General features: G+C 52.4%; 2 protein-coding genes across 3 annotated transcripts; one reads left to right on the forward strand and one right to left on the reverse strand.

The window, feature by feature from the left end:
• The first annotated feature begins 254 nt into the window (after positions 1 to 254).
• CLTB (clathrin light chain B) lies at positions 255 to 21,202 on the forward strand. Of its 2 annotated transcripts, XM_037823112.1 has the most exons (6): positions 255 to 655; positions 5,654 to 5,703; positions 15,344 to 15,461; positions 15,673 to 15,784; positions 17,558 to 17,611; positions 20,745 to 21,202. In XM_037823112.1, the coding sequence occupies exons 1-6, from the start codon at positions 469 to 471 to the stop codon at positions 20,914 to 20,916; spliced, it is 693 nt and encodes a 230-aa protein (XP_037679040.1). In that variant the 5' UTR covers positions 255 to 468; the 3' UTR covers positions 20,917 to 21,202. The 2 variants fall into 2 exon arrangements, with proteins under 2 accessions (XP_037679040.1, XP_037679041.1); XM_037823113.1 differs by lacking the exon at positions 17,558 to 17,611 and having other exon boundaries at positions 262 to 655.
• Positions 21,203 to 23,177: 1,975 nt separating this feature from the next.
• Positions 23,178 to 24,177, reverse strand: HIGD2A (HIG1 hypoxia inducible domain family member 2A). Its single transcript, XM_037823142.1, has 2 exons — positions 23,955 to 24,177; positions 23,178 to 23,589 (listed from the first exon to the last, which is right to left on the reverse strand). Exons 1-2 carry the CDS (start codon positions 24,106 to 24,108, stop codon positions 23,423 to 23,425), a joined length of 321 nt encoding a protein of 106 aa, XP_037679070.1. The 5' UTR covers positions 24,109 to 24,177; the 3' UTR covers positions 23,178 to 23,422.
• Positions 24,178 to 24,275: the final 98 nt, after the last annotated feature.

Genomic DNA, 24,275 nt, shown 5'->3' on the forward strand with positions numbered 1-24,275 from the left:
CCCCAGGCCACCGTGCACGCTCTATGGCCACTTCGTCTCGTCCACTTCCCCTCGCGCCCCGGTCCGAGCTGTGCCGCATCTTGGTGTCTTGGAAATGAGCGCGCACGAGGAGTGAGCCTGGAGCGCCGTCCCAGCCGCCGGGCACCCCGGGCCGCGCTGCCGCCCCCCTGTGGCCGCTACGAGGCGACCTCCGGGGCGTCCTGCGGGCCCCCTCCCTCGGCCGGTGACATCACCGCATTCCCGCTCCCGGCTCCTCCCGCCGCGGCGCCTGCAGCCGCAGTGACAGGCGAGCCCGGGCCGGGTGGCGGAGAGGAAGTGCGGGGCCACCGCGCCAAGCCCGTCCCCGCCGAGGCCGGCTCCCCCCCGGGCGGGTCGGGGGACAGTGTCGCCGCCGCCGGGGCGCAGCGCCGGGCACGCGCCGGGCCGAGCCAAGCGCCAGGCTCAGGCTTCAGCAGAGACGCGGGGAAAATGGCTGATGACTTTGGCTTCTTCTCGTCTTCGGAGAGCGGGGCCCCCGAGGTGGCGGAGGAGGACCCGGCGGCCGCGTTCCTGGCCCAGCAGGAGAGTGAGATCGCAGGCATAGAGAATGACGAGGGCTTCGGGGCACCTGCCGGCAGCCTGGCGGCCCTCGCGCAGCCGGGACCCGCGAGTGGGGGTGAGTCAGCGCGGTGGCCTGGGACCCCGGGGGCTTGGGGCTCGCACCGCGATACCGGGGCCAGGGCAGATCCGGCCCGGGGACCACGCAGTCGGGTGAAGGGGCTTTCTCTCCAGGAGCAGCCGGAGGGGCAGCTGAGTGAAATGGGGGAAGGCTCTTGGTTGAGATCCCTATCCGGGCACCCTCCTGGGGCTGTGGCTCTCTGGTGACTCCTGGGACAGGAATTCGGTCATGACATTTCATCCCCAGGCAAGCTCCACCACTGCTGAGCTCTGGAATCCCATGCACCAGCCCGGCCCTGAGAGTCAGTCCCCTCTGAGCCTCTGGGAGTCCTGTGGTCCCCAGGCTCCCAGTTAAGGGGCGCAGGTGTGGGCAAGCCACAGACCTCCCCCTCTTCAGGCTTAGCCCTCTCACACAGATGGGAAAGCAGGGGAGACTGGTGGGGCATGGGGACCACCTGCCATTCCGCAGCTCCAGGGCCAGGCCCTCTGCTTATATTTAATCATTTCATCTTTATTATTAAACCCATTTCAGAGACAGAAAAACTGAGGCTCAGGGGTCTACACTAGTTAAACGACCAGCAAGTGGCACAGTGAGGATTCTAACCTCTCTCCACCTGCCCACGCTGTCTTCCAGTGTGCCTGGCTCTGAGTTGGGTAGACATTGGCTTAGGGACACAGGGCAGCAGTTTGATGTAATCCTGCCCTCTAAGATCTGTAATCAGCTACTCAATGGTTTTACAAAAGAGGTCCAGGGCTATTGTGATTGGCCTGGTTCCTGCAATATCAGTCATGTTTATCAATGATGTCTCTTTCTCTGGTTCTGGCTTGAAGGAACAATTGCTCAAAATATTTACCAAAAAAGCAGCTATCACCTTAATGGGTCATCCCAAACAGCACTTGCTTCAGGTTAATTTTGTCATTTTGGTGGGGTTTAATGGGCCTGTTGAAATAAGTGGTACCTTATATTTTAAAAAAATGTCTACAAGGCTCTTTATAGTCATGTCTGTATTCGTTCCACATTTACTGTGCACCTACTGTGTACCAGGCCCACTGGAGACACAGAAGTAAATAAGACATTTCCTGTGGCTGAGGAGTTTGAAGCATTTCTGGGTGCCCTCGAAATGAGAAATGTAGTGAGCCTTTTGGAACCCTGAAGAAACTGGAGGCCCAGAGAATCTGAGTGTCTTACTCAAAGTCACACAGTCAATGAGTGACAGATCTGGGACTCGTTCCCAGGCCTCCCTGACTTTGGGCTCCCTGCTTTTTCAAAGACTGTGGCAGCCCCCCCCCCCCCCCCCGGGAGGTGATGAGGACAGGGTGTCTTTTGCCACCCAACCAAAGCCAGCCTTGGAGGTCTTCTGAAGCAGTCACTCCCAGCCACCTCAGCACGGACCCTCACCTGTCCCGGGAAGTTCACAGGAAATGCCTGCCTCCATCCATGCACTAGTGTTCATCCCTGTCCATCTCTCCTCCTTGAGACCACCTCCATCCCCAGTTCCACTCGGCCTGGGGGAGGCCCTGTTGAGGAGGAACTGATGTTAGAACCATGGGGGAGGGAAGGGCAGGTGGAACTTGAGCTGAAGCCTCTGGGAGTTGAGCAAGGTGTGGCCTCTCCCGGGAAGGTGGGGCTTCAAGGGCTTGTAGCCTTGGTGGGTGAGGCACCGACTAGCCCTAGACCCGAGGGGACAGGGAGAGAAGCAGCAGCACACTCTCTTTTTCCAGGGAGCTGCCATTCAGGGACATGGCTCTGGGAGGGCAGGGGTCTCCCAGACTCACATCTGCTGAAGTCCAAGATGCTCGGCTATCCTCTAAGTGGGGCTGGGGGAGCAGCAAGGTGCTGCGGGATGGTGGCTGAATAGGTGGCTAGACAAGATGCAATGGATCTGACTGTTTTTTAGGCAGGTAATCCTCTCCTGACCTGCAAAGGGTGCCAGAAACCTGGAAGGGGTGGAGAAGAAGGCCTTGGACTGCTCAGAGCTGGGTGGAAACTGGTTCCTGCAGCAGATGCCAGTCAGCATCCCTGGAATCACCTTCTCTCAGAGGATGGGGTCCTTAGATTTGTCAGCCCCTGAGCCAAGTGCCCTGACATTCAAACCCAGGTGCTCCTGGGAAAAGAAATGCTGGCTTAGGCCTGAGCCTCTCATCTTGGGCTGGATCTATGGCCAGCTAGAGAGACGCACGCTTTGTTTCCATTCATCAGCCTTGGGTAGGGCTCAAAAGGTTTACATTTTCACACCCAGATTGCTCAGCGCCAGGCCTAGCTCCACCCCTGACTTTGCCCGGTCAGTTCAGGGCAAGCCCATTTTCCCCGCTGGGCCTCAGTCAGCTCACAAGAATGTTCCAGACCCTCTCTGCCCTGTTCCAAAAGGGGTCAGGGATCTGAGGGAAGCAACACCCATGGAATTACCCCTGGGACTCCCAGGAGCTGGCTGTGCTCCAATGCCACAGGCCCATGATTGCAGACGCACTATTATAAATATGGCACAGACTAATCCGAAAGCATTGCAGGAACAGATACTGGTAATTCTGTGTGTGTGGGAGGGGGGTGTTGGGGATTCCCGAAGATGGCTGAAGCTGAAGCAGGAAGATATCTCATCTCCAGAGGAACACAGAGAGTAGAGTCTGAGAGACTGTAGCAGGCAACTTTCCCAAGACCAGGGTGGGCACTGGGCGGCTGCTTGCAGATGAAGAGCCTGAGAAGGGGGCTGGGTTAGGGCTGGGTGGTGGTTCTACTTCTGTTCCAGAAAGGGCAAGCGTCCAAATCGGCATGTTCATGAGAATGGACCCTGGTAACGTGAGGCCCTGGTGGAGGAGATACCTCAGAAGAGGAAGACCCTTTGCAGAGGCTGCTGCCCCCGAGACCCCGTCAGTCAGCCCCACCCTGATTTAGGGACCAGGCCACCCATGCGGGAGTAACTTATCTGAATGAGTAGATGGAGAGCCAACAGTTAGACAGAATCAAACACTGTTGGGCTCCAAAAACAAAGTCAAGTATAATTTGTATTGACTGGGAACCCTGTCCCTGGGATTGAGTATTTGTCTCTTCAGTCCCCGGGCTCCATCACTACTCCGTCACTGCTGCTCACAGCCCTATATCCATCTGGTAAAGGGATTTTTGTCCATCTGTGTTAACCCAGTGTGGCTTCCTGTGGCTCTTCGCTGGCAGGCGTGGCAGATTTGCAGGGGCCTTAGACAGACCTTGCAGATAAGAGTGAGCCCCCCCAAAAGCAATTTAACTTTCATTTAGCCAAAAGTTACTGCTGTTCTCATCTGTGTAGGAGCCTTAGGAGCTAAGGAAGCTATAGAGCTTGATAAGGGAGTGCATGATCCCTGGGAAGGCGGTGATGTGGTGGTGGGTCACGGGAAATTGCACAAGGGTGGTGATTGCTTCATGATGTCCTGGGCTGGCCCAGGGGTAAGAACTTCCATCAGTGCTTAGCGAAGTAGGAGAAGGCTTTCCAAAGGAGGCGACCTGTGACTCGGGCCTTGGAGAATGACTGGCTCCAACTGAGAGGTTTTCAGAGAGGGAAGCAGGAAGAAAGACATGGGGTCCACAGCGGTGGATTTGGGGAAGGGGGAACCCAGGATTTAGTTCTGGTTTAAGTTCTGGTGGGACTGGTGGGAAGTAAGGCAGGAAAAACAGGCAGGGCGAGACAGTAAATGCTGGGGATTAGATGTACTCATTCAACAAATATTTACTGAGCCCTTACTATGTGCCAGGCACTGTTGTAAGTGCTTGGACCCAGCAGTGAACAAAAAGTCCCTGCTGTCACATGTGGTCCATTTAAGTGGAGAAGACAAATAACAAATGCATACACAGATAAACAGATCAGTCCATGGTAGGTGCTATGGAGAAAATATTGCCGAGGGAGGAGGAAGGGGCGTGGGAGGAGTGGATGTGGGGGTGGTCAGGTAAGGCAGTGTTTGAGCAGAGGCGGAGGGAATGAGGGGAGTGGGCCCCCTGGGTATGCGTGGCACAGCATTCCAGGCAGAAGGAACAGTACCTGCAAAGTCCCAGAGGCATGAGCAGACTCTTAGGCCACTGTGGTCCCTGGAAAGTGGATTTCTTTTTGGTTTGGCTTTTTATTATATTCCTAATCAGGAAAGTGACATAGGCAAGTCTGTTTTGAAAAATATCAGCCTTGGCAGTTGGTTTGAAGAGGGGATGGGAGAGGATGAAGCTGGAGTCAGGGAGACCTGTGACAGGGCAAAAGCCATTCCTTTCTTCCTTCATTCTTTCTTTGACACATTCATTTGTTTATTCACCAAATAGTCACTGAGCTCATACAAAGTTGCAGGTACCACTCCACGGCTCTGGGGAAGTGGTGAGGGCCTGGACTGGAGCTGGGGCAGGGATGAGAGAGCAGAGGGCCGCTCTGACAGACCCTGCTGCCCCAGAAGCCATGGGTATTTGTGACTAATCAGATGTCAAGGGGAAGGGATCAGGAGGAGTCACTGATGGTGGCAAAATAAAAATCTTTCTGGGAGGGACAGATGGAGAAAAAATAGGCCAGGTGCTACCAGGTGGAGCAGTTGCTCATGGCAGGGACAGACAGGGACACGTAGGCCCCTCTCCCTTACCCCTTGCGGACCCCGCCCTCAGCCCACAGCGCCTCAGTCTACCCTTCAGGCCGTTCCCAGCGATGGCTGCCAGTAAATTAATTTCAGGTAGGTGTGGAGCTTTTACCGGCTGGGTGACCTGGGGCCATCACGTACCCTCTCTGAACTTCAGCTTGAGAATCTATAAAATGGGTTGATGATGACTCCCCCCCCAGGGTCTTGGGGAAAATCAAACATGGTAATGGCTACAGGAAGGCTTTGTGAACAGCCAAGGAATAAGCCCTATTTATTCAAGGATCTGTTACGTCTCTATGTGCATGCATCAAAATATACATGGGCCTAGGCAGGGGTTGGCTTGGGCAGATGAAGGTAGGACCATTGTGTGCTCGCTATAAGCTGGGCAACGACTAATGCTGCCTTCTGGTTCTCTTTCTAGCTGGTTCTGAGGACATGGTGGGGACCACAATCAATGGAGACATGTTTCAGGTGAGCAAGATGCTGCCTCAGTGGTGATGGGGCTGACCACACCACTGGGGACCTCTGGGATCTCCCAGCAAGCTGCAGCCCCCATCGGCTGTAGGCTTAGGGCTGCAAGTCCTTCTGTTCATGTCTGATGCATTGGGATGGGAACACAGGGAAGGTTGTCAAACAACCTTTTTTTTGCATGTAGGGCAAGGGGGTTCAACGATAAAGACCATCCAAGACAGGGAAGGATGGGGTACCAGGTTTTCCATGGTGATGCCAGGTATTGGGATGGAAAGACAAAGTGACCCACAATGGCATGGACTGAAGGAAACATTGGGCCACGCCTTTGCATGTACCACTGATGGGAGGCTAAAGTGAGTGACCTTCTCCAACACGTATGCATATTTGAAAGGCACAGGCCCTTTGAGCCGGAAATTCCGTTTCATGGAATTTACCCTCAGGAAATAATTTGGATGAGGACACCCAGATTCGTTGAAGGATTATTTATAACAGACAATCTGGAAACAACCTAAGTGTCCAGCATCAGGGGACTGGGTAGGTAAGCTGGAAAACCATCCTGTGGTTGAGAAGAACAACCAGAGCTTTCTGTGATGACATGAAAAGATTCCCACAATATATTAAGAGGAAAAAAAGCAGCTTGCAGAATCCTATGCACAGTATGGTCCTGTTTTTTTTTTTTTATTTCAATGATATGTTTGCACAAAATATCTGGAAGGCTGTGCGCCAACTGTTAACTAAAGTGGTTAGCCTCAAGGGAGGAGGGAGTGAGGAAAGAAAAGGACTTTTGCTTTTGCTGGATCGTTTTAAAAAATCTTTACAGTGATCCTAAACCAGAAAACAAACAATCCAAAAAAAAAAAAAAAACCCCGAAACAAAAACACACAGTAAGGATGTTGCTGAAGAACTGCTTCTCTCTCCTAACCCACACCTGTACACACAAATCTGTCTAAGAACACTTAGACTGAGGAGCTCAAACCACCAATGGCTTCCCCAGGACCCCCATACCTGCCACAGCCCTCACCCTGCTCTCCGCCCCCCGGGTCTGTCTAGGCCTTCTCTGGACAAGCCCTAATTCCCATTCCAACTGGCTCAAAGACCCTGGAGTGTGGAGCCACAGCTCTGGGATCTCCTGGGCCCCACCCTGTTTGAGGCCTTGGCCTCCTCAATCCTCTGGGGAAATGAACAATACATTCTTATGTAAGAGGGATGGGCTGGTACCTTGGTCAGGGAAACTGGCCAAGTCCCATTTCTGGAAAATTACTCAGCTGTAAGCAAGCTAGAAAAGTCAGTCTCTAGGACTTTGGGAAGGAACTTCGTGCCTAGTTGGGCCTGAAAGGGCCAAGGATCCAGCATTTACTCCTGCATGGTCTGGTAGATTCTTGAGGCTTAGGCCACCCAGGCTGCGGGCAGACGCAAAAGGACTTTGCTTGACCCAAAAGTTCTGTGTCCTAAGGTGGACCTGGAGCTGGAGAGACCCTTGGAATCACAGAAGCACCCAGGGCACTGTGAGCAGCATAATATTCCTGTTCTATAGATTCAGATCTTGAGGCTCAGAGAGGTGAAGTGACTTATGCAAAGTCACACAGGAATTCAGTGATTTGCAGAGTTTTCATTGACTTGGTTGCCCACCTCCTGTCCCCTGCTGTAGGGGGCCCGGCCTGCTTTGCCTTTGGTGGATCTGAGACGTGGGAGTTGGAGGAACCCTGTTACTAATAAGAATCTTGGTGTGTTTATTTGTAAATCATTTCACATCAGCGCCATCCTGGAATCCTTACAGGCAGGGGAGGGATCACAGATGAAGCAAGTCACTCAGAAGCTTAGTGGCTAACGTCAGGCTCACCTGGGTCTTCTGACCCCTGTCCTGGTGCCCTTTGTCCTCGCCCTCCGTTGCTGGATCTGGCCAGCCATGGCAGCTGGGTCGCAGGTGGAGAACCCTGCAGACTTTCTTTAGGCTCAAACACGGAGCAGGGCTAGGCTTGCACCTCCAGGAAGGAAAGAAGCCTTGCTCTGAGAATGCCCAGGGCTTCAGGGTCCTGGGCAGAGCTTGCTTGCTTGCTTTTTTAATTTTGATTTTTTATTAATTTTTTAAATTAAAGAAGTTGGAGATTTACAGAAAAATCATGCAGGAAGTACATTGTTCCTGTATACCCTGCCCTCACACACATTTTTTCCCCCTATTACTAACACATTGCATTAGTGTATTACTTTTGTGACAATTGGTGAAGCCTTGTTATTAGAATGATACTATTAACTGTAGCCCATAGTTTACATTAGGGTTCACTGTTTGTGGCATACAGTTCTACGTTTTTTGTTTTTTTTTTTTAATTATTATTCTGGTAACATATATACCATTTAAAATTTCCCATTTTAATCACTTTCAAATATACAATTAGCTGGTGTTAATCACATTCACAATGCTGTGCTACCGTCACCACCATCCGGGACCGAAACTTTCCCATCCTCCTGAATAGAAACTCTACACTCAATGAGCATTAATTCCCCACTCCCCACCCCACCCCAGTTCCTGGTAACCTGCATTCTGGTTTCTGACTCTATGAATTTGCCTATTCTAATTATTTCAGATAAATGAGACCATATAACGGTTGTCCTTCTGTAGGTGGCTTATTTCATTCAACATGATGTCTTCAAGATTCATCTGTGGTTTGGCATGCATCCAAACTTCATTCCTTTTTATGGCTGAATAATGTTCCATTGTGTGCATGTACCACATTTTGTTTATCCATTTGTGGGTTAATGTACACTTGGGTTGTTTCAGTTTCTTGGCAATTGTGCATAACGCTCTATAGAATTTTCTAGCTCCATTTCTTACTCTTCTGGCAACTTTCTAGAAGGTCCAGCTACAAGCATGTTTGCCCACGTGGTCTAAGGATTGGCCTGCCCACACCTGTTTTGGTTCCACCTGCTAGGGGCAGGGATAGAAGGACTCTGTAGGACCCCCCTCCCCATGCAAGCTCTCTCTTCCTCTCCCCAGCCCCACAATCCCATCATCTCCCTTTGAGCTAATTAGAGGATGTAACAGCTCAGCTTAGCTTATCTTGAGCTGGTCAATCCCACCAAAGATGGCTATGTCACATCTTCCTGACTATCTCTGGAGACACAGCATATGCTCGGCCCAGGGTGGCCCAATAACAAGGGATACTTGAGATAAGCCTGACCTTGACTGTAGCCCCTGCCTTCTGGTCCTAGCCATTGCTGACCCTGTCCTTCTCCAGAGCTGGGGAGTGGCTCAGAGCATTCCTGAGCCACTGGTGAGCGCCCCTGGGCTGCCAGCCCTCCCAGTAGCTGACCCAGCTCCCCACTGGGATGCTCAAGTGAGTGAACAGGAGCCCTGCTGGACCCACGGCCCCTCACTGTCACCTGGCAGGAGAGGAGAATAAATCCAGGTCAGACCCAAGAAGGGGAGCCAGTAAGCTGTTTCAAATGGCTTTGCCTGCCAGAAACCGCACTGTGCTCTTCTCAGTTCGTGCAGCAAAGCCAGCAGCTTTCATGGAGCCTTGGCTCCACAGCCACGATAAGCCACAAGAACTATCCCATCCCTCCCAGTCTCACATGATCTGCAGACCACAGAACACTTCCATGCCAATGACTTCACATGAGCTTCACTTGGCACCATGTGTGGGAGGCGACAACTGTCATTTAATAGCCGATGAAGTCCAAGGATCCCAGAGAAGGAAATTATCAAAGGTCACACATTTAGCAAGTGGCAGAAGGAGGACCTAAAGCCCAGGCAGTCCCCCTGCTTCTGGGTCCAGAGCTCTTCCCAGAACCCCCACCCACCCACATTACACTGCAGTCATCCATTCGTACTTTCATTTGTTTGGTCAACTCAGTTTTTGCATGCCTCGCACTGTGTCCAGGAGAGTGGACATAGAGGCAAATCCAACAGGGAGTTTGTCCTCAAAGATGTCACTTCTAATCGAAGATAGAGGCCTGGAGAGAAATAATGGTTACCTAGGATGGCAAGAGCTGGGATGTGGGTATAGTTGCAAGAGCTAACAGTTTATGTTCTTACTATGGGGCAGGCACCATGCAAGAGTGTTGCATGGATGAACTCATGGAGATAGGGACTGTTGTTAATCCCCACTTATAGATGAGGGGAAGGAAGCACAGGGAAGTTTAATAGCTTGCTCTAGTTGCACAGCTAATAAAAGTCAGCACCTGAATATAGGCCTTCAGATGCCAGAGTCTGCAATGAAGTGACAGGGAGGGGATGGTCTGGGGGCTGCCCCAGGGGGAGGGGGATGCGGGTGGTCCTGACTAAGGGGAGAGCATGAGCCAAGACACAGAGGGTAAGATATCCAGTGCAGGGCTCGCCCAAAGCTTGGAGGAGGCAGGAGAGGCCAAAGGTTCAGAGCCAGGGGTGGCAGGCAGGTGAGGGGGCTGTGGAGGGGAACGTGGTGGAGACGGTGGACCCAGCTCGACTAGGCCTGCTGCCCTGGGCCCGCGGCAGGGCCACCCCCTCGCACAGTGTGCTGTGGGACACGCTGCAAATGGGACCCCTGGATGTGAGGTGCAGCTGCTCCAGGGGCCAAGAGAAGCCCCCAAGAGGGCTCTAAGTGGCACCTAAAGGCCACACCCACACCCTACTTGGACTCTGTGGTGGGCGGCAGAAGACCTGGTCTTCTCTTCTGGCTTTCCCAGTGGGGTGACCTGGGATGATCAGTTAACTGCTCTGAGCCTGATTTCTCAGTCGTAAATTGGCAGTCAGAGGCTCTGCTCAGCTGTTCCCATGGGGCTGTTGAGAAAAGTGCTCGGTAGCCTGGGAAGCAGCTTATAAATGTAAGATAGGCTTGGATTCATGCCTGACCAGGTCACTAAGTGAGCTCACTGGCATGTGTGTGGGTGTGAGAGAGAGAGAGAGGTAGGGATCGGGGCGTGGGAGCAGCGGGAGAAGGGAGTGTGGTCTCTAATCTTGGGAAGGTGGACTTATCAGGGAGTTAGCAAACAAGCACAGAAATTGTGATGCGGAAGTGACTTAGATCCCTCTGAGCCATTGGATATATTCATAGCCAATAATTCCGTTGGGATCCCGGCTCTGCCACTTCCTGGCTGGGTGACCTTGAGACTTTGGAGCTAGGGCTTCCCCACCAGTTAAAACAAGGCTAATAAAACCCACTGTGTTGGGTGGTGAAGATCAAAGAAAGCCACTGGCAAGTTCTTCCCAACTTTTAATGCACCATAATCTGCAAGTCTTTAATTTTAGGGCAGACTTTCTGAAGGTGGGTGGGCCCTGCAGGATGTGAGTGGGAAGTGAGTGATGCCCAGAAAGCCCTTCTCCAGCCCACCTCTCCCACCCCATTGTCCCCGACACACCCTCGGCTCTGGTGCCATCTCCATCTTCAGAGTTACCCAAGCGCCTCCTGCTACGGGTCCTTACACATGCTGGCCGGAAGGACTGTTTCCTGGTCTCCTCCTGCTTACTCTGCCCCAGGCTGGAATGACCATGCCTTCCTTTGTCCCTCCTCTTCACCTGACCTTCCTTCCAGAATGTACCCCAGCTGGCAGCCCTTGTTTGTTAGGGACTCCCCCTACCAAGCTTCATCTCTGTCCCCAACCCTGAACGTCTATTAATGCATTCAGTAAATATTCTTGAAATCCTCCTCCAGCCAGGAGCTGTTCCAGGTACTCTTACAGAGAGGCGCACCGTCCAATGATTTTGTGCCACTGATCCTTTTCAGGGAGAGACAGATGGTAAACGTGAACAAATAAGCCGGTCATTTCAGATGGGGACAAGTGCAATGGAGAAAAATGACAGAGGAGCTTGAAGAGGCTGTCGTAGTGGAGGGGGAGGCTGCGTTAGCCAGAGTGCTCATCAGAGAAGGCCTCTCTCCTAGAGCTGGGACCTGACTCTTGAGATGTAGGGCCTAGATTCAAGGGGAAGAACATTCTAAACAGAGACCCTGAGCGGGGCCAAGCTGAGCTCCTTCTGACGCCAGCATGGCCAGAGCATCTGATCAAGGGAGGAGGAGATCAGAAGAGCTGGGGGAGACCCGGTCACTTGGGTTTTATCCTCATTGCAAAGGAAAGCCTTTGGACGTTCCTAAGCTCGTTAGGCTATTAACAATCATTCTGGCTGTTGTGTGGAAAACGGGGTGCAGGGGAGCAGGGGTGGTGGCAGGAAGACTGGCGGGATCTGGGGCCAGAGGCTAGTGGGGAGTGGTGGGAAGTGATCCAACAGGGACATGTTTTAGAGGTTGTGCCCCAGAGAGTTCTGATGGGTTTGGTTGTGGGATATGAAGGAAGGTGAAATCAAGGATGAACTTGAGGCTTTGGCCTCAGCAGCTGAGTGGAGGGTGGTGCCTTTAACTGAGGGGAGGGAAGAGCAAGTCTGGGGAGTAAGAAATTCAAGTTAGGTTTGAGATCCCAGTGGCTGGACATCCACACGGGCCTGGCATCCAGGAAGGGCACGGTCCTTGCTTGTTAAGTGCGTGGGAAGTGGATGGGTAGATGGTCAGATGGGGGCCTTTATTTCATTTTTATTTTAGAACTTCTCATGTCAACTGGCTGAACACATTATACACCAAAGTGACAGTACTCCATTCATTCTTTTTCCCCCATCATCACTCCTTATTTACATATTTTCAAAAGGCTGCAAATGTTCTCTTCCCACCAACTGAAGCTACGGATTTGGGTTAAAATAGCAGATCCTGGACTGGAACACAGGACCTGGGTCCTTTTTCCAGGGTCATTGCACCCAGGTCTACGTTAATTTGGTTAAACCCCTCTTCAAAGTTAATCTCTTGCTGCTTATTTTTTGGTTTGTTACCTTTTTTATTCTTTGACCCATTTTTTAACCACAATTTCTCTCTCCCTTTTCAAAACTATAGTTATACTTTCCATGCAGTAGAATGTACAGATTTCATGGGTACAGATTGATTTTACATATGTATATTTCTTTGTAGCCCCTACCCAACTTGTAGATATGGAAGACTTTCATCCGCTTTTGGGTCTTTTCCAATTTTTAACCTCTATTTTGGTCACCGTACTTTAGCTTTGCCTGCTCTTGAGCTTCCTCTAGATGAAACCATATGGCAAGTACACTCTGAGCCTTCTACTCATCATGTCTGTTGAGTGTCTTTTTAGACCAGGGGCTCCCATCTTTGGCTTGCCCATTGGGTTCTCCAAGGAAGCCTTAAAAATCCTGCCACCTGGGTCCCACCCCCAGCCCACTGAGATCCAGAATGAATGAGTCTGGGGTGTGGCCTGACACTGGAATTTTTTAAAGCTCCCCAGTTGCATCTAATGTGCAGCCAGTGAGAGAACCCCTGGCCTGGGAGGCCACCCAAGGTGGTCAGGAAAAGAGGATGGGCTCCTGGGGTCCCCCAAACAGGGGCAGAGCCCTTTGGGCAAACATTTTCAGCAGCTCATGTTAGACATGGACCTGGAGATAAATTCAGAGCAGAAAAATAGGCTCCAAGAGCAGAGATTCCTGGTAACTAGGGTTCTTTGGAGCTAAAAATTCCCCTAAAGGCAACCCTGAGCTGCCTGGTGGTTTCCTGCCTCCAGGCCCCTATGCACAGTTCTCAGGCCTCAGAGGGAAGGTTTGTTTCCTTAGAGAATGTTGCCAGTTCACAAGTGGCCATCCCTCGTGTGCCCTGATGATGGCCTCTGTCTATCTTCCCCTCTGGGATGCCCGACCAGGCCTCAAGGGATGGATTGCAGAAGGGAAGTTCTATAGATTGGGCTGAGGACAGGGGGGAGTCCCTGGTAGCCTGGCCTCGGGGCAGAGCTGTTCCCAGAAGAGTGCAGAGGGGGCTCGCCCCAGGACTTCGTGAGCAAGCAGCTCCTGCCCTCCAGATAATGGTCCTGGGAAAGGCCCTGGGGATGTCCTGAGCAAATCTCTAAATGGAAGTGTAATGTTGTCCAGGAAAGAGGAGTAAGAGCTGGACCTGGGCCGAGGTGCCAGGCTGCACCCAAGAGCTGGACCTGGGCCGAGGTGCCAGGCTGCACCAACCTGCCCAAGTCCCCGCCTCCCCTCCTGTCCCGGCCCACTGGAGACAAGCCCTGATGCTGTTTGGCCCTGGTTGCTGCACCATTTGGGGCAAATGCTGACTGAGCGCCTCCTCTGGACTGGCACATGCTGGCTTGGGGGTAGGGGTTGGGCGTTCTGCCTTCATTCCACCTCTGTTTATTGAGCACCTACTACATGCTAAGGACAGGTCACAGCAGACACTGTCCCATGGAGAGGGGGCACCAAGAAGCACGAGTAACCAGGACCGTTTTGATAAGTGTGTGAATGAGGAGAACAGAGAACAAGGAATGGGTAGAAAAGAGGGGTTCCAGGCTGGTGAATCGGGGCCTGCCCTGCCTGCCAGGATTGACTCCACAGAAGGTGGCGAGGGCTGTGACAGAGGCAGGGGCGTGAGATCTGCTTGGGGAGAGGGAGGGGACCATCACAGAGGAGGGGACTTTTGACCTGGAAGTTCGCGGGATGGAATAAGATTTCGCCAGATTGAGAAGGGAGGGGAGAAAAATCCAGGTGGAAAGCGCCAGAGAAACAAAGACATGGGGAGCACAAGCATGTGGGAGGCATGCAGACAGGAATGCACCGAGTGTGCAAAGGACCAGAGGAGGGTTGGAAGAGGACTGGGCAGGTTGGCAAAGGGTGCCTGCTGCGGTGAGGCCCCTGGGGTGCCACGTCCTCGTGGGGCTGAGCTCTCAACCCCCAGTGGAGAAGCAGGCAGAGCCCTGGCCTGGGAGTCTCGAGGGCTGGACTCTGGCCCTGGCCCTGCCATCTCTCCTGGCCTCGGTTTCCTCCCCTGTAAAATGGAAACAAAGAATAACAATCCTAATTCTGGCTGCCATTCCTAGAGCCATCCCTCCAGGAGCTCTTCCAAGTGTTCTACAAGTATTGTTTTAGGAAATCCTCACAACAGTGCTTAGAAATGAGTTTCTTTTATTATCCCCATTTTCACATGAGAAAACTGAGGCCCAGCGAGTTCAGGCAGCTTGCCCCAGGCCACACGCACATCTGGTAAGTGGCAGAACCCACACTCTTCCCTTCTGCATAACCGTAGCTCGCACCGAGTGGTCATTCATTCACCCAATATTTACCCAGCGTCTGCTACGTCCCAGGCTCTGTGCTGGGTGCCGGGAACACAGCAGTGAGCAGTTCAGACGCCATCGCTGCTGTCATGAAGGTGCCTTTCTGAAGAAGAAAGAATGGATGAGTAAATACATCTAAAATGAGATCATTTCAGAGGGCGATTTGCGTCACTGAGTACATAAAACTCTACTAGGGAGCGGCTTTAATGAGAGTAGTACAAGGGATTGCCGTGTGCCAAGAAGCGTGCTACATTCTTTATAGATCCTCAGTGAATCCTTATGTCACCCCTATGGGGCAGGTCCTGTTATTTACCCCATTCTCTGATGAAGAAAGCAAGGCACAGAGAGGTTGAGTAACTTGTCCAGGGTCACACAGGGTGAGGAGTGCTGCTGGCAAAGGGAGCACCTAGTGCAAAGGCAGGGACATGGTCACGGGAGGTGGGGCGGGGTGGGAAGTGGGTGTGAAGTTGTACCCAGGGGGCGTCTGGGTTCTCGGGTTCCCCAGCAGGGGGCAGCAGAGACCGCAGGAGCAGGCGCAAGGGGCCGGATACCCCGCTGCATGTTTGTGTCCTAGGAGGCCAACGGGCCCGCCGACGGCTATGCTGCCATCGCCCAGGCCGACAGGCTGACGCAGGAGCCTGAGAGCATCCGCAAATGGAGAGAGGAGCAGAGGAAACGGCTGCAGGAGCTGGGTGAGGGCAGGGCTGCAGGAGGCCCCCCGTCTGCCCCCCCACCACCCAGCGCTCACAGCTGGGTTGGCTGTTTGAGTGGGGCAGCCCCCTGCACTGCCTTGGTGGGGGATTGGGCAGGATGGCCGGGACGGCCTTGCAGGGCCGAGGAGGGGCAGCTGGCTCCCTGGGTGCTCCTGGAAGGTGGCCACTTATTCTCCTGTTGGGACCACAGATGCCGCCTCTAAGGTGACGGAACAGGAGTGGCGGGAGAAGGCCAAGAAGGACCTGGAGGAGTGGAACCAGCGCCAGAGCGAGCAAGTTGAGAAGAACAAGATCAACAACCGGTGAGGGCAGCTATAGGGGTGTGGGGGGAGCCAGGGTGATGGGGGGGCAATGAGGGGCATGGGGGGAAATAGGGGCTGTGAGGGGATCCGAGGGGAAATGAGGGGAGTCATGGAGACAGTGAGAGGAGCTATAGGATGGGGACTGTCTGTAGGATGAGTGGTTTAGTGGCAAGAGCCCAGAGGAAGGAGAAGCTAAAACCCACCCAGGCTTCTGCTTGGGGTGTCTATGGACTTCATAACTCTCCGGAGCTGTACACTTTGAGCCCTCACCTCCTCTCCAGGACAGAGAGGGAGCAGAATAGGTCCTGGGGTCCCAGAAGATGAGCCAGACTACCAGGGCCCAGCAGCCAACAGTTAGGCCCAGGCCCTCTGTGACCGGGGTTTAGGGTCAGAGTGGGAAAAGGCCTGGCTGGCCGTGAAGAACCAACCTGTGAACAGGTTTTTACTGCTAGTAGAGATGACGGTACTTCACCCCAAAGTGGCTAAAGGATAAAAGGAAATCAGTGGCCCATATAACTGAAAAGGCCAGAGAGAGGACTGCAGGCACAGCTGGATCAGGGATCAAAGTTAATCAGCACTCACTTTCCCTTTCAGCTCTGCTTTCCTGTGTTTGCTTTACTCTTAAACACACACTCCTGGTATAGGAGGGGTGATGGCAGCCAGCTCCTCCAGGCTTCTGCCCTATTGTCTCATCAACCCCAGGGAAAATAACTTTACCAGTAGTTCCAGCTGAAGTCTTAGACATAATCCTCACTGGTGTGGCTCGAGTCACATGCCCATCCTAGGACCAAAGACTGTAGTTAGGGGAAAGGGACTCTCTGATAGGCCCAGCCTGGGTGATAGGCCCATTCCTTGGGCTGTGCCTGGGATCAGTCCCATCCAAACCACAGGGACTGAAGTGGAGGCAGATTCTGCAAAGAGCAATCAGAGTGCCTTCCTGGAAGAAGGGGGGATGAATGCTGGGCAAGCAAAGGCAGCAGGTGTCCTCCAGAGCACACCTTGGTGGACCTGGTCTCAGATTGGATGCTGCCCAGCAGCCCCTGCCTTCGAGGCTGTGTCCTTCAAGGTACAAATCCTACCAGGAAGGGAAAGGGTCAGTCTGGAAAGTCTTCACATTTTGTTCAAGAAACTGTCAACATGCCAGGCCCTGGGCTGGGCCATGGGGAGATGGAGACGAGGAGGACCCCATCTATGCCCTTGGAGAGTTCTGAGGAAAGAAACGCACCCATGTGACTGAACTCAAATCCAGTAGGGCCCTCTGCACAGAGGCTGTGGAAGCCTGGGTGTGGGTGGGGGCAGGAACCTCTGTGTCTGGGACTTGGGCTTTGGAGGATGAGCAGGAGTTCATCAGGGGGAAAAAAGAGTGGGGGGCAGGGCATTCCAGACCAGGGAAGAGCAAGGTATGAAAGGAAGGACACGATGTCTCATACAACTATCAGGGAGTGGTGGGCAAGAGGGAAGGAAAAGGGTGGGGTGGTAGTCATAGTGCAGGTCAAATGATAGGACAGACCACAGCCACAGGCAGTAGGGAGCCACTGAAGGTTTATGACCAGGAGGAGTCAGATGATCAGGGCTGAAGTTTAGAAACGGCACCCTGGCTGGGGAGAGGATCCTTGTTCTCTCGGGGGAGGCTTCCAGAAATGTGCTTCCTAACCCTTCTGCCATGGGAGGTACTAACACTGTCTCTTTTTTCTCTTTCACCTTCTGCCTGCCTGTCTATCCTGCCATCCTGTCTTCCCCCACCTAACACCTTCTCCTAACCTTCTCCTCAAGGATCGCTGACAAAGCATTCTACCAGCAGCCAGATGCTGATATCATCGGCTACGTGTACGTGTCTGCTTTGCTGCACTGTGGGTGGCAGGGAGCTGCAGAGGGTGAGGGCCCCTAGGTGTGGCTGACACACAGTCTCTTGAGTGTCCTGCTTTTGGGGTACAGTTGAGTGTGGCTGGGCTTGGGGCCAGGATCAGAACAGGAGGCGAGCCCCTGGCTGGACACAGGCACCAATCCATGCCGCCAACCCTCAAGCAAACATTTGTTGAGCATCTACTCTGCCTGGAGGCAGCTTTGCTAAATCAGAGCCTTACAGGATTGGGGCAACGAAAAGAATGCACTGGACATCTCTAGGTGGGAGGGTGAATGGCAAAGCGGCCCCAACTCCACCCCTCAGAGATTTCTCTTGGGGGTGGGAGATGGAGTGAAGAGGGATTTTATTGAACAAAACCAGCCCTGAGCAGGGGATGCTGGCAGGGGCATGGGGGAGGATGAACAATAAGAGATGGTTTTATATGCACATGATCCCCGCCCCCTGCCCCAAAGTGCTTGGCTCCTCCTAAAAACCTGGGCCTGAGTTTGGCTGCGAAGCCCTTCCCAGACCACCACAGGCCCCTCTCGCCTGTTCTGGCTTGGGGTCCAGTTGATACAGTGACGAATCGAGACCTAGAATGGCAAACGGGTTTTGTCTCATGCCAACTCCAAAGGATTGGTAGTGAGCCTGAAGTAGGGTGTTGCAGTTTCTGAAGCTAAAGGGGAAAATGCAGTGGCTGATGAGTGACGTCGGCTGTGAGCCTGTGTGCCAGGTACCTGCTGTTCCTGATGTAGCCACTCTGCTCTCAGGGGCCTGCTGATGTGACCCTCTTGCAGCACAAACGGCACACTGGGGCAACAGCCCTCCCTCTTTCCTTCCTTCCATCCACTTTCCCACCTGTCCAGTGCTTTTGCTTGGGGCAAGCGGCAAAGTGCCTGGAATGTCAGACTGAGAAGCCGGGATTCGATCCTGGGGGTCCTGTCACACCTGAGGAAATGGCCTGAGACCCCCAAGACAGCCCCAAAGAGAGGAGAGAGTTGGAACTTCTGGGGCTTTAACCTGCCTTTAATCTAGGGATCTTGTCCAAGTGCAGACTCTGATTCAGTAGGAGAAAACAGGGCTGGAGATTCTGCATTTCTAATATGCTCCCTGGTGCTGCCGATCTGCTGGTCCAAGAAACACTCTTTGAGCAGCCAGGATAGAGGGGAACCTCCTGATCCCGGAGGGGCAGTTCAGCTCCTTGGAGAGCTCCCCTTGTGACCACACACCATCCAACCCTGCCCAACACTTTACATTTTCCCAAGTGTGCTGCTCATTCCTCCTTTTGGGTTTGCTGATGCTGCCATTATGCAAAACACCAGAAATGGATTGGCTTTCATAAAGGGGGTTTATTTGGTCACAAAGTTACAGTCTTAAGGTCATAAAAGTGTCCAAGCTAAGGTGTCAACAATAGGGTACCTTCACAGAAGAATGGCCGATGGCATCTGGAACACCTCTGTTGTTGGGAAGGCACGTGGCTCGTGTCTTCTTTTGCTCTCAGGTTGTGTTTCAAAATGGCTTTCTCCCAGGACATTTCTCTCTAGGAGTCTGGGGGTATTCTCTTAGTTTCTTCCAAGCAAACTTGGGAGTAGCAAAAGTCTACTTTCAATGGCCTTCTTCAAAATGTCTCTCTTGGCTGCAGCAGCGAGCTCCTTGTCTGAGCACAAAAGGGCCCCAGTGATTTAATTAAGACCCATGCTGAATGGGCAGGGCCATAACTCCATGGAAATAATCTAATCAAAGGTATTACCCACAGTTGGGTGGGTCACATCTTCACTGAAACAACCTAATCCAAAGATTCCAACTTAATTAACACTAATACATCAACCCCCACAAGATTGCAGTGAAGAACATGGAGTTTTGGGGGACATAATATATCCAAACTGGCACACCTCCATTAGAGTTTCATTGAGACAGATTGGTAGGGCAGAGGCTGTGAGCCTTATTTTATGGTTCAGGAAATGAGCATACAGTAGGTAAGCAAGATCGTTAGGGAGGTGCCAGGTCATCTTGGCACAGACCTTGGGAATTGCCTGGAGAGCTTCCCACCATCAGCCCAGAGCCTGGAGCATGGCAGAGCCGGTTCTGCTCGAGCTTCAGAGGGACCCTTGTTGGCCAGACAGGGCTCAGACAAGTCCTCCCCACTCAAAAATTCTTTATTGTCTTTCCAGTAATGATTCCCATGTTTCGACTTTGTCTGCTAAAACATATTTACTACTTTGTTTTCCCATTGTTCCATAATCAGTGGCTTCTATAACTGTCAACCAGAACTTCTGATGAAGAGACCACCAGTTTTCAGCCTGACCTGATTCCATCCAAAAGCAAAGACTGACTTCGATGGAGCATTCCCCAGGCCACAGCTCAATAGAGATGATAGTCATTCTGTGGCTAAAAAGGGCTCCGTAGTCAAACACACTTGGAAAGAGGGAGATTCAATATCCATCACATAACCCACCTTGGAGATTCAGGATGCACAACCTTAAAGACATTGAAAACTTTGCTATAAAGATCCTCTTTAACTGAGTTTTCAGTATGTATCTGACCACACAACCCTTTTCTGGAGAACACCTATAATGTCCACAGAACATTCAGGCCATGCTGAACCAGGGATTTTAGTTAGTCAGGTGGTTAATCAATGCCCTGTCTCTGCCAAGGTTTTTGGAAATAGCTGGGGTAATGTCATTAGTTTCTCTAAGGGCCTTTGGGTGTCAGGAGCCCCAGGTTGGAAACTCCTATGGAGGTAACAGAGTGACTGACCGGAGAATGGGTACTTTAGCTAGGGTGACAAGATGAGACTTTCATTGAGAACTGAATGAATGAACAAGCAGCAGCAAGAGCAAGCCATGAAAGGTCTGGGGGAAGAACATTCCAGGTAGAGGTGACGATAAGAACAAAGTCCTGCCTTGTCCCTGAGGCAGGACCGAGCCAGGCTTCCTCTGATGCCATAGCTTTTTCTGGGGGTCTGAGGTCAGAAGGCACAGGGCTGGGGAATGGCACTCTGAACAAAGTGCCCCAGTGTAGGCTGGGCGAGGGATCGTTGCCCAGTGGGAACAGAGCATCACCGTTTCAGGAGAAAGGGGGACAGTTGTGAAACCTCTGTCCTATCTCCACCTGCAGGGCATCTGAGGAGGCTTTCGTGAAGGAATCCAAGGAGGAGACCCCAGGCACAGAGTGGGAGAAGGTGGCCCAGCTGTGTGACTTCAATCCCAAGAGCAGCAAGCAGTGCAAAGACGTGTCCCGCCTGCGCTCGGTGCTTATGTCCCTGAAGCAGACGCCGCTGTCACGCTAAGATGCCTACCCCAAGCACGGCCACAAAGCGTGGGCGGGGAGGGGCAGAGGGGCAGCCCTGTTGGTCAGGATGGAAACCACCTGCAGCAGCTGCCACCCACAGCCTGTTCCATTCCTCACCAATTCCCGGGCCTGGGAAGGGGAACTTCGGTCCTCTCACTCCTCATACCCTCCTGGCCACATGGCTTAGACCCCTACACCTCCTGTCAGTCTGCTCAGTTGTGACTGTCCCTCTTGATGTATTTTTTTTTCTTGGCTTAAAGGATGTGTTGTTAACTCTTTTTACACTTATTTATAATCATTCTCATTTCTCTGGAAGTCAGACCTGATGTCAGGGCCTCAGTCTGTGCTTAAGACTCCCCCAGCTTTGTAGCCTTGAGCAGTGAGGATATTCCCCTGGGAACCCTGAAGCTCTCAGCTAGAAGTGGGAATCCCAACCTTTCGGGCACTGCCGCCTCCACCCCCACAATGAAAGACAACCTCTCCCTTGGATTTTACAACCTTGATCCCTTCTGATCCTTTAATGAGCCTGTGAGGTAGGGATTCTGTTATTGCCACAGTATGGCTGAGGACACCGAGGCTCCCAAAAGGCAAACGGCTCAAAATGGGAGGTGAAGAGGCAAGACCAAAGGATCCCGGTGGAGGCTTCCTCTAAGCCCAAGTGAGAGGGGGTGAAGGCAGCCTCTGCCAGACCCCCTTCCCCAAAGTGTGCCCAAGGGAGGCCTGGCAGGACTGGCCAGGACCCTATGGACATGGAAGATCCATCTCTCTGCACATTTCACCCCCTTTTCAGCTGTATCCCTCTGTGAATTTGGGATAAACAACTAGTGACCATATCTCCTTCTTCTCCTTTAGCAGAGGTTGTAAACAGGCTATGTTCAAGTCATTGCAACGTGCACAGTATTTTAAAAGGTTTGAGTTACTGCCAACATTTAAAAATTGGAATATTTCACACCAGAGTTTGCATTTTGGACTTGGAGATCAGCTCTGGCATCACTGGGTCCACGTTCTTGAGTGGGAACAAGCCAGAGGGATAGTGGCTGTCCTCTTTAGAAGGGCCACAGTCCTCACACCTCTGTGTCCTTTCTTTGTACCTTAAGGCCAAGGGCCACCATGCAGCACTGCTCTACATTTAATCCCTGCCTTATACCTGGGACACCATGGTTGGGGCAAGAAACATACCTGGCCCTAGTCATAATCCTTCACTTAGAAACCTAGACTGGTTCTTGGAATTTGCTCAGGTCTCTAGCCTCCTCTTCTTCCATAATGCTGAAACCTAAAGGAACTAGGCTCTTTCCACTAAACCAGGCTTTCTCTGAGCCTTGGTGTTCTGTTCCAAAAGATGTACCAAGAGCCCAGATGGTCTAGAACACAGGAGCCCTAAGGGCTCTCCAGAAGTGCGAGTGGGGAGAGGAGGAAATTGGAGGGCAGAGTAAACTGCCTCTGACAGGACCACAGCAGCTCCATGTTGCATACTGCTGAACCAGCAGCAAGACTCACCCCAAAAGAAGACAACAGGGAGCTCCAGCTGGGACTGCCCCAAACCTCCCCAAAATGGGGCTTACTGAGATTCCAAAGAAAGAGGCACTAAATGCCAGGGTGATCAGTCCTTAAACATTTATTAGGGGAACTTATGTAGAGAGCTGCAGCTATCTTATGATGGACAGCAAGAGGGGCAAGAAGTTTAGTTTATTTTGGTGTGTCTACACCTATGACAACCACCCACAGGTTATCCATGGCTGGGAAACAAAGGTGGCTAAATGCCAGAGGCTTGCATGCAAGTTCTGGGAAAACATCTGGGTATGTGCTGTTTGCTCAAAAGAAGATGTATTCAGGATGGGCAGCATTCAAGTTTATAGTAGCCAAAGTTCAGTGTGCTTCCAGGAAGTTATGCGGGGGGATGCCTTAAGAGAGGGAGAGGGACAAGGTCAATCCTTGGACAGGTAGGAGAGGCTATATATATCACATATTCCACTTATACTGTGTTTTATGGCAGACCTCATGTGAAGGAAGGTTTTCCTCTGGCTAGATCAGTTTTGCTCAAACTGTCCACTCATAAGCATCACTCCAGACTCACTAAACTAGAATCTCAAGGAGATGGATGTGGGAATCTCTATTTTTAAAGCACCCCAAGTGACTGGTAGCAGGAAAGTTTGGGAATCACTAGGTAAGATGATTTCTAAGGGCCCCTACAGTCTGAAGTCTGCCTCCTCCGCAAACCAAACACCATAAGCCATAGGAGGGAGGTGAGCTTGAGAACGATTTCACCAAACTACAAGTGGATTAGCGTTTATTAAGTAGATGACATATACAGAAACATGCAACACTCAACCCGAACCGAACATGGGATTCCCGAATTAAAAAATGTGAATTATACAATCAACCACTTCCTCCCCCAGGGACAAAGAGACCGATCAGGGGAGCTGAGGGAATAACCACGTATGGCTAGTGGTTGTTCTTGAGGATGGGAAGGATCTCCGCTGGGTTTTCAAGGCCGGGCCGGGGGCTCAGTGTCGCGACTTCATAGCGGATGCAACCAGACCCAGCAAGATGGCTGCGATCGTGAAGCCTTGGGCAGCGATCCGGGTGCGCATCATGAGTTGCGAGCGCTGGCTGTGGCCCCGGTGGAAACAGAAAAGGCCATATGTGAGGGCGGCCGCCGTGCCCAGGCATCCTGAAGAGAGGACAAAGCGGCTGGGGGACAGCAGGCCCAGCCCCGGAGGCTCCTCCCCTTTTTGGTTCACCTCCCCCAGGGGGATGATCTCTAGAAAGCAGCGTGATGGTAAAAAAAGAGTCCTCCACATTCTGGAGCCGAGCCGAGCCGAGCCCAGCCCGGGGCTCTCCTCCACATCAGCTCCCCAGAGCTGCCGCGGCCGCTGCCCCAATCAGATTCATCCACCCCCACCCCGCCTCTTCGCCACATACCTGGTCCACTCTCATACCGGTCCCCATTGGCGCCCCCCCGGTTCCTCGCCTATTGCATTCCCCACTACATCAGTGTCCTCCTCTCTACAGTTCCTACAGCACCTGCTTACCTACCTATGGGTACCATTGGGTTTTCGCGTGTCTTGCGAAGGAACTTTTCCTTGAAGCTTTCCGGAGAGCTGTAGACACTGGGACTAAAGCCCTCAATGACCGGGGGTTGCGACGGGTCAAAACGTCCCTCTGGAGTCACAGGGCCAGGAGCCGCCATGTCCCGGGCAATAGCTGCAGGAGAAACTAGGTAAGCCGAACTCCGCCCCCTTAGTGACGTCAGAAAAGGGGCGGGAGAAGTGTATTTGCCGAGCATTGCACGCAGGAGCAAACGCTCGTTGCATTCTGGGAGTTGTGGAATTTACGTGATATCACTACCGGAGGACT

Source organism: Choloepus didactylus (assembly GCF_015220235.1).
Source record: "Choloepus didactylus isolate mChoDid1 chromosome 11 unlocalized genomic scaffold, mChoDid1.pri SUPER_11_unloc1, whole genome shotgun sequence".
Taxonomy (NCBI): Eukaryota; Metazoa; Chordata; class Mammalia; order Pilosa; family Megalonychidae; genus Choloepus; species Choloepus didactylus.

Bases quoted from the DNA above. Each gene is read 5' to 3' on its own strand.
- CLTB (XM_037823112.1), top strand. From the start codon at position 469: ATGGCTGATGACTTTGGCTTCTTCTCGTCTTCGGAGAGCGGGGCCCCC. The intron at 5,704-15,343 runs GTGAGCAAGATG...TTTGTGTCCTAG, and splicing joins TCAATGGAGACATGTTTCAG to GAGGCCAACGGGCCCGCCGA. The intron at 15,462-15,672 runs GTGAGGGCAGGG...TTGGGACCACAG, and splicing joins GAAACGGCTGCAGGAGCTGG to ATGCCGCCTCTAAGGTGACG.
- HIGD2A (XM_037823142.1), bottom strand. From the start codon at position 24,108: ATGGCGGCTCCTGGCCCTGTGACTCCAGAGGGACGTTTTGACCCGTCG. The intron at 23,590-23,954 runs GTAGGTAAGCAG...TCCTCTCTTCAG, and splicing joins AAACCCAATGGTACCCATAG to GATGCCTGGGCACGGCGGCC.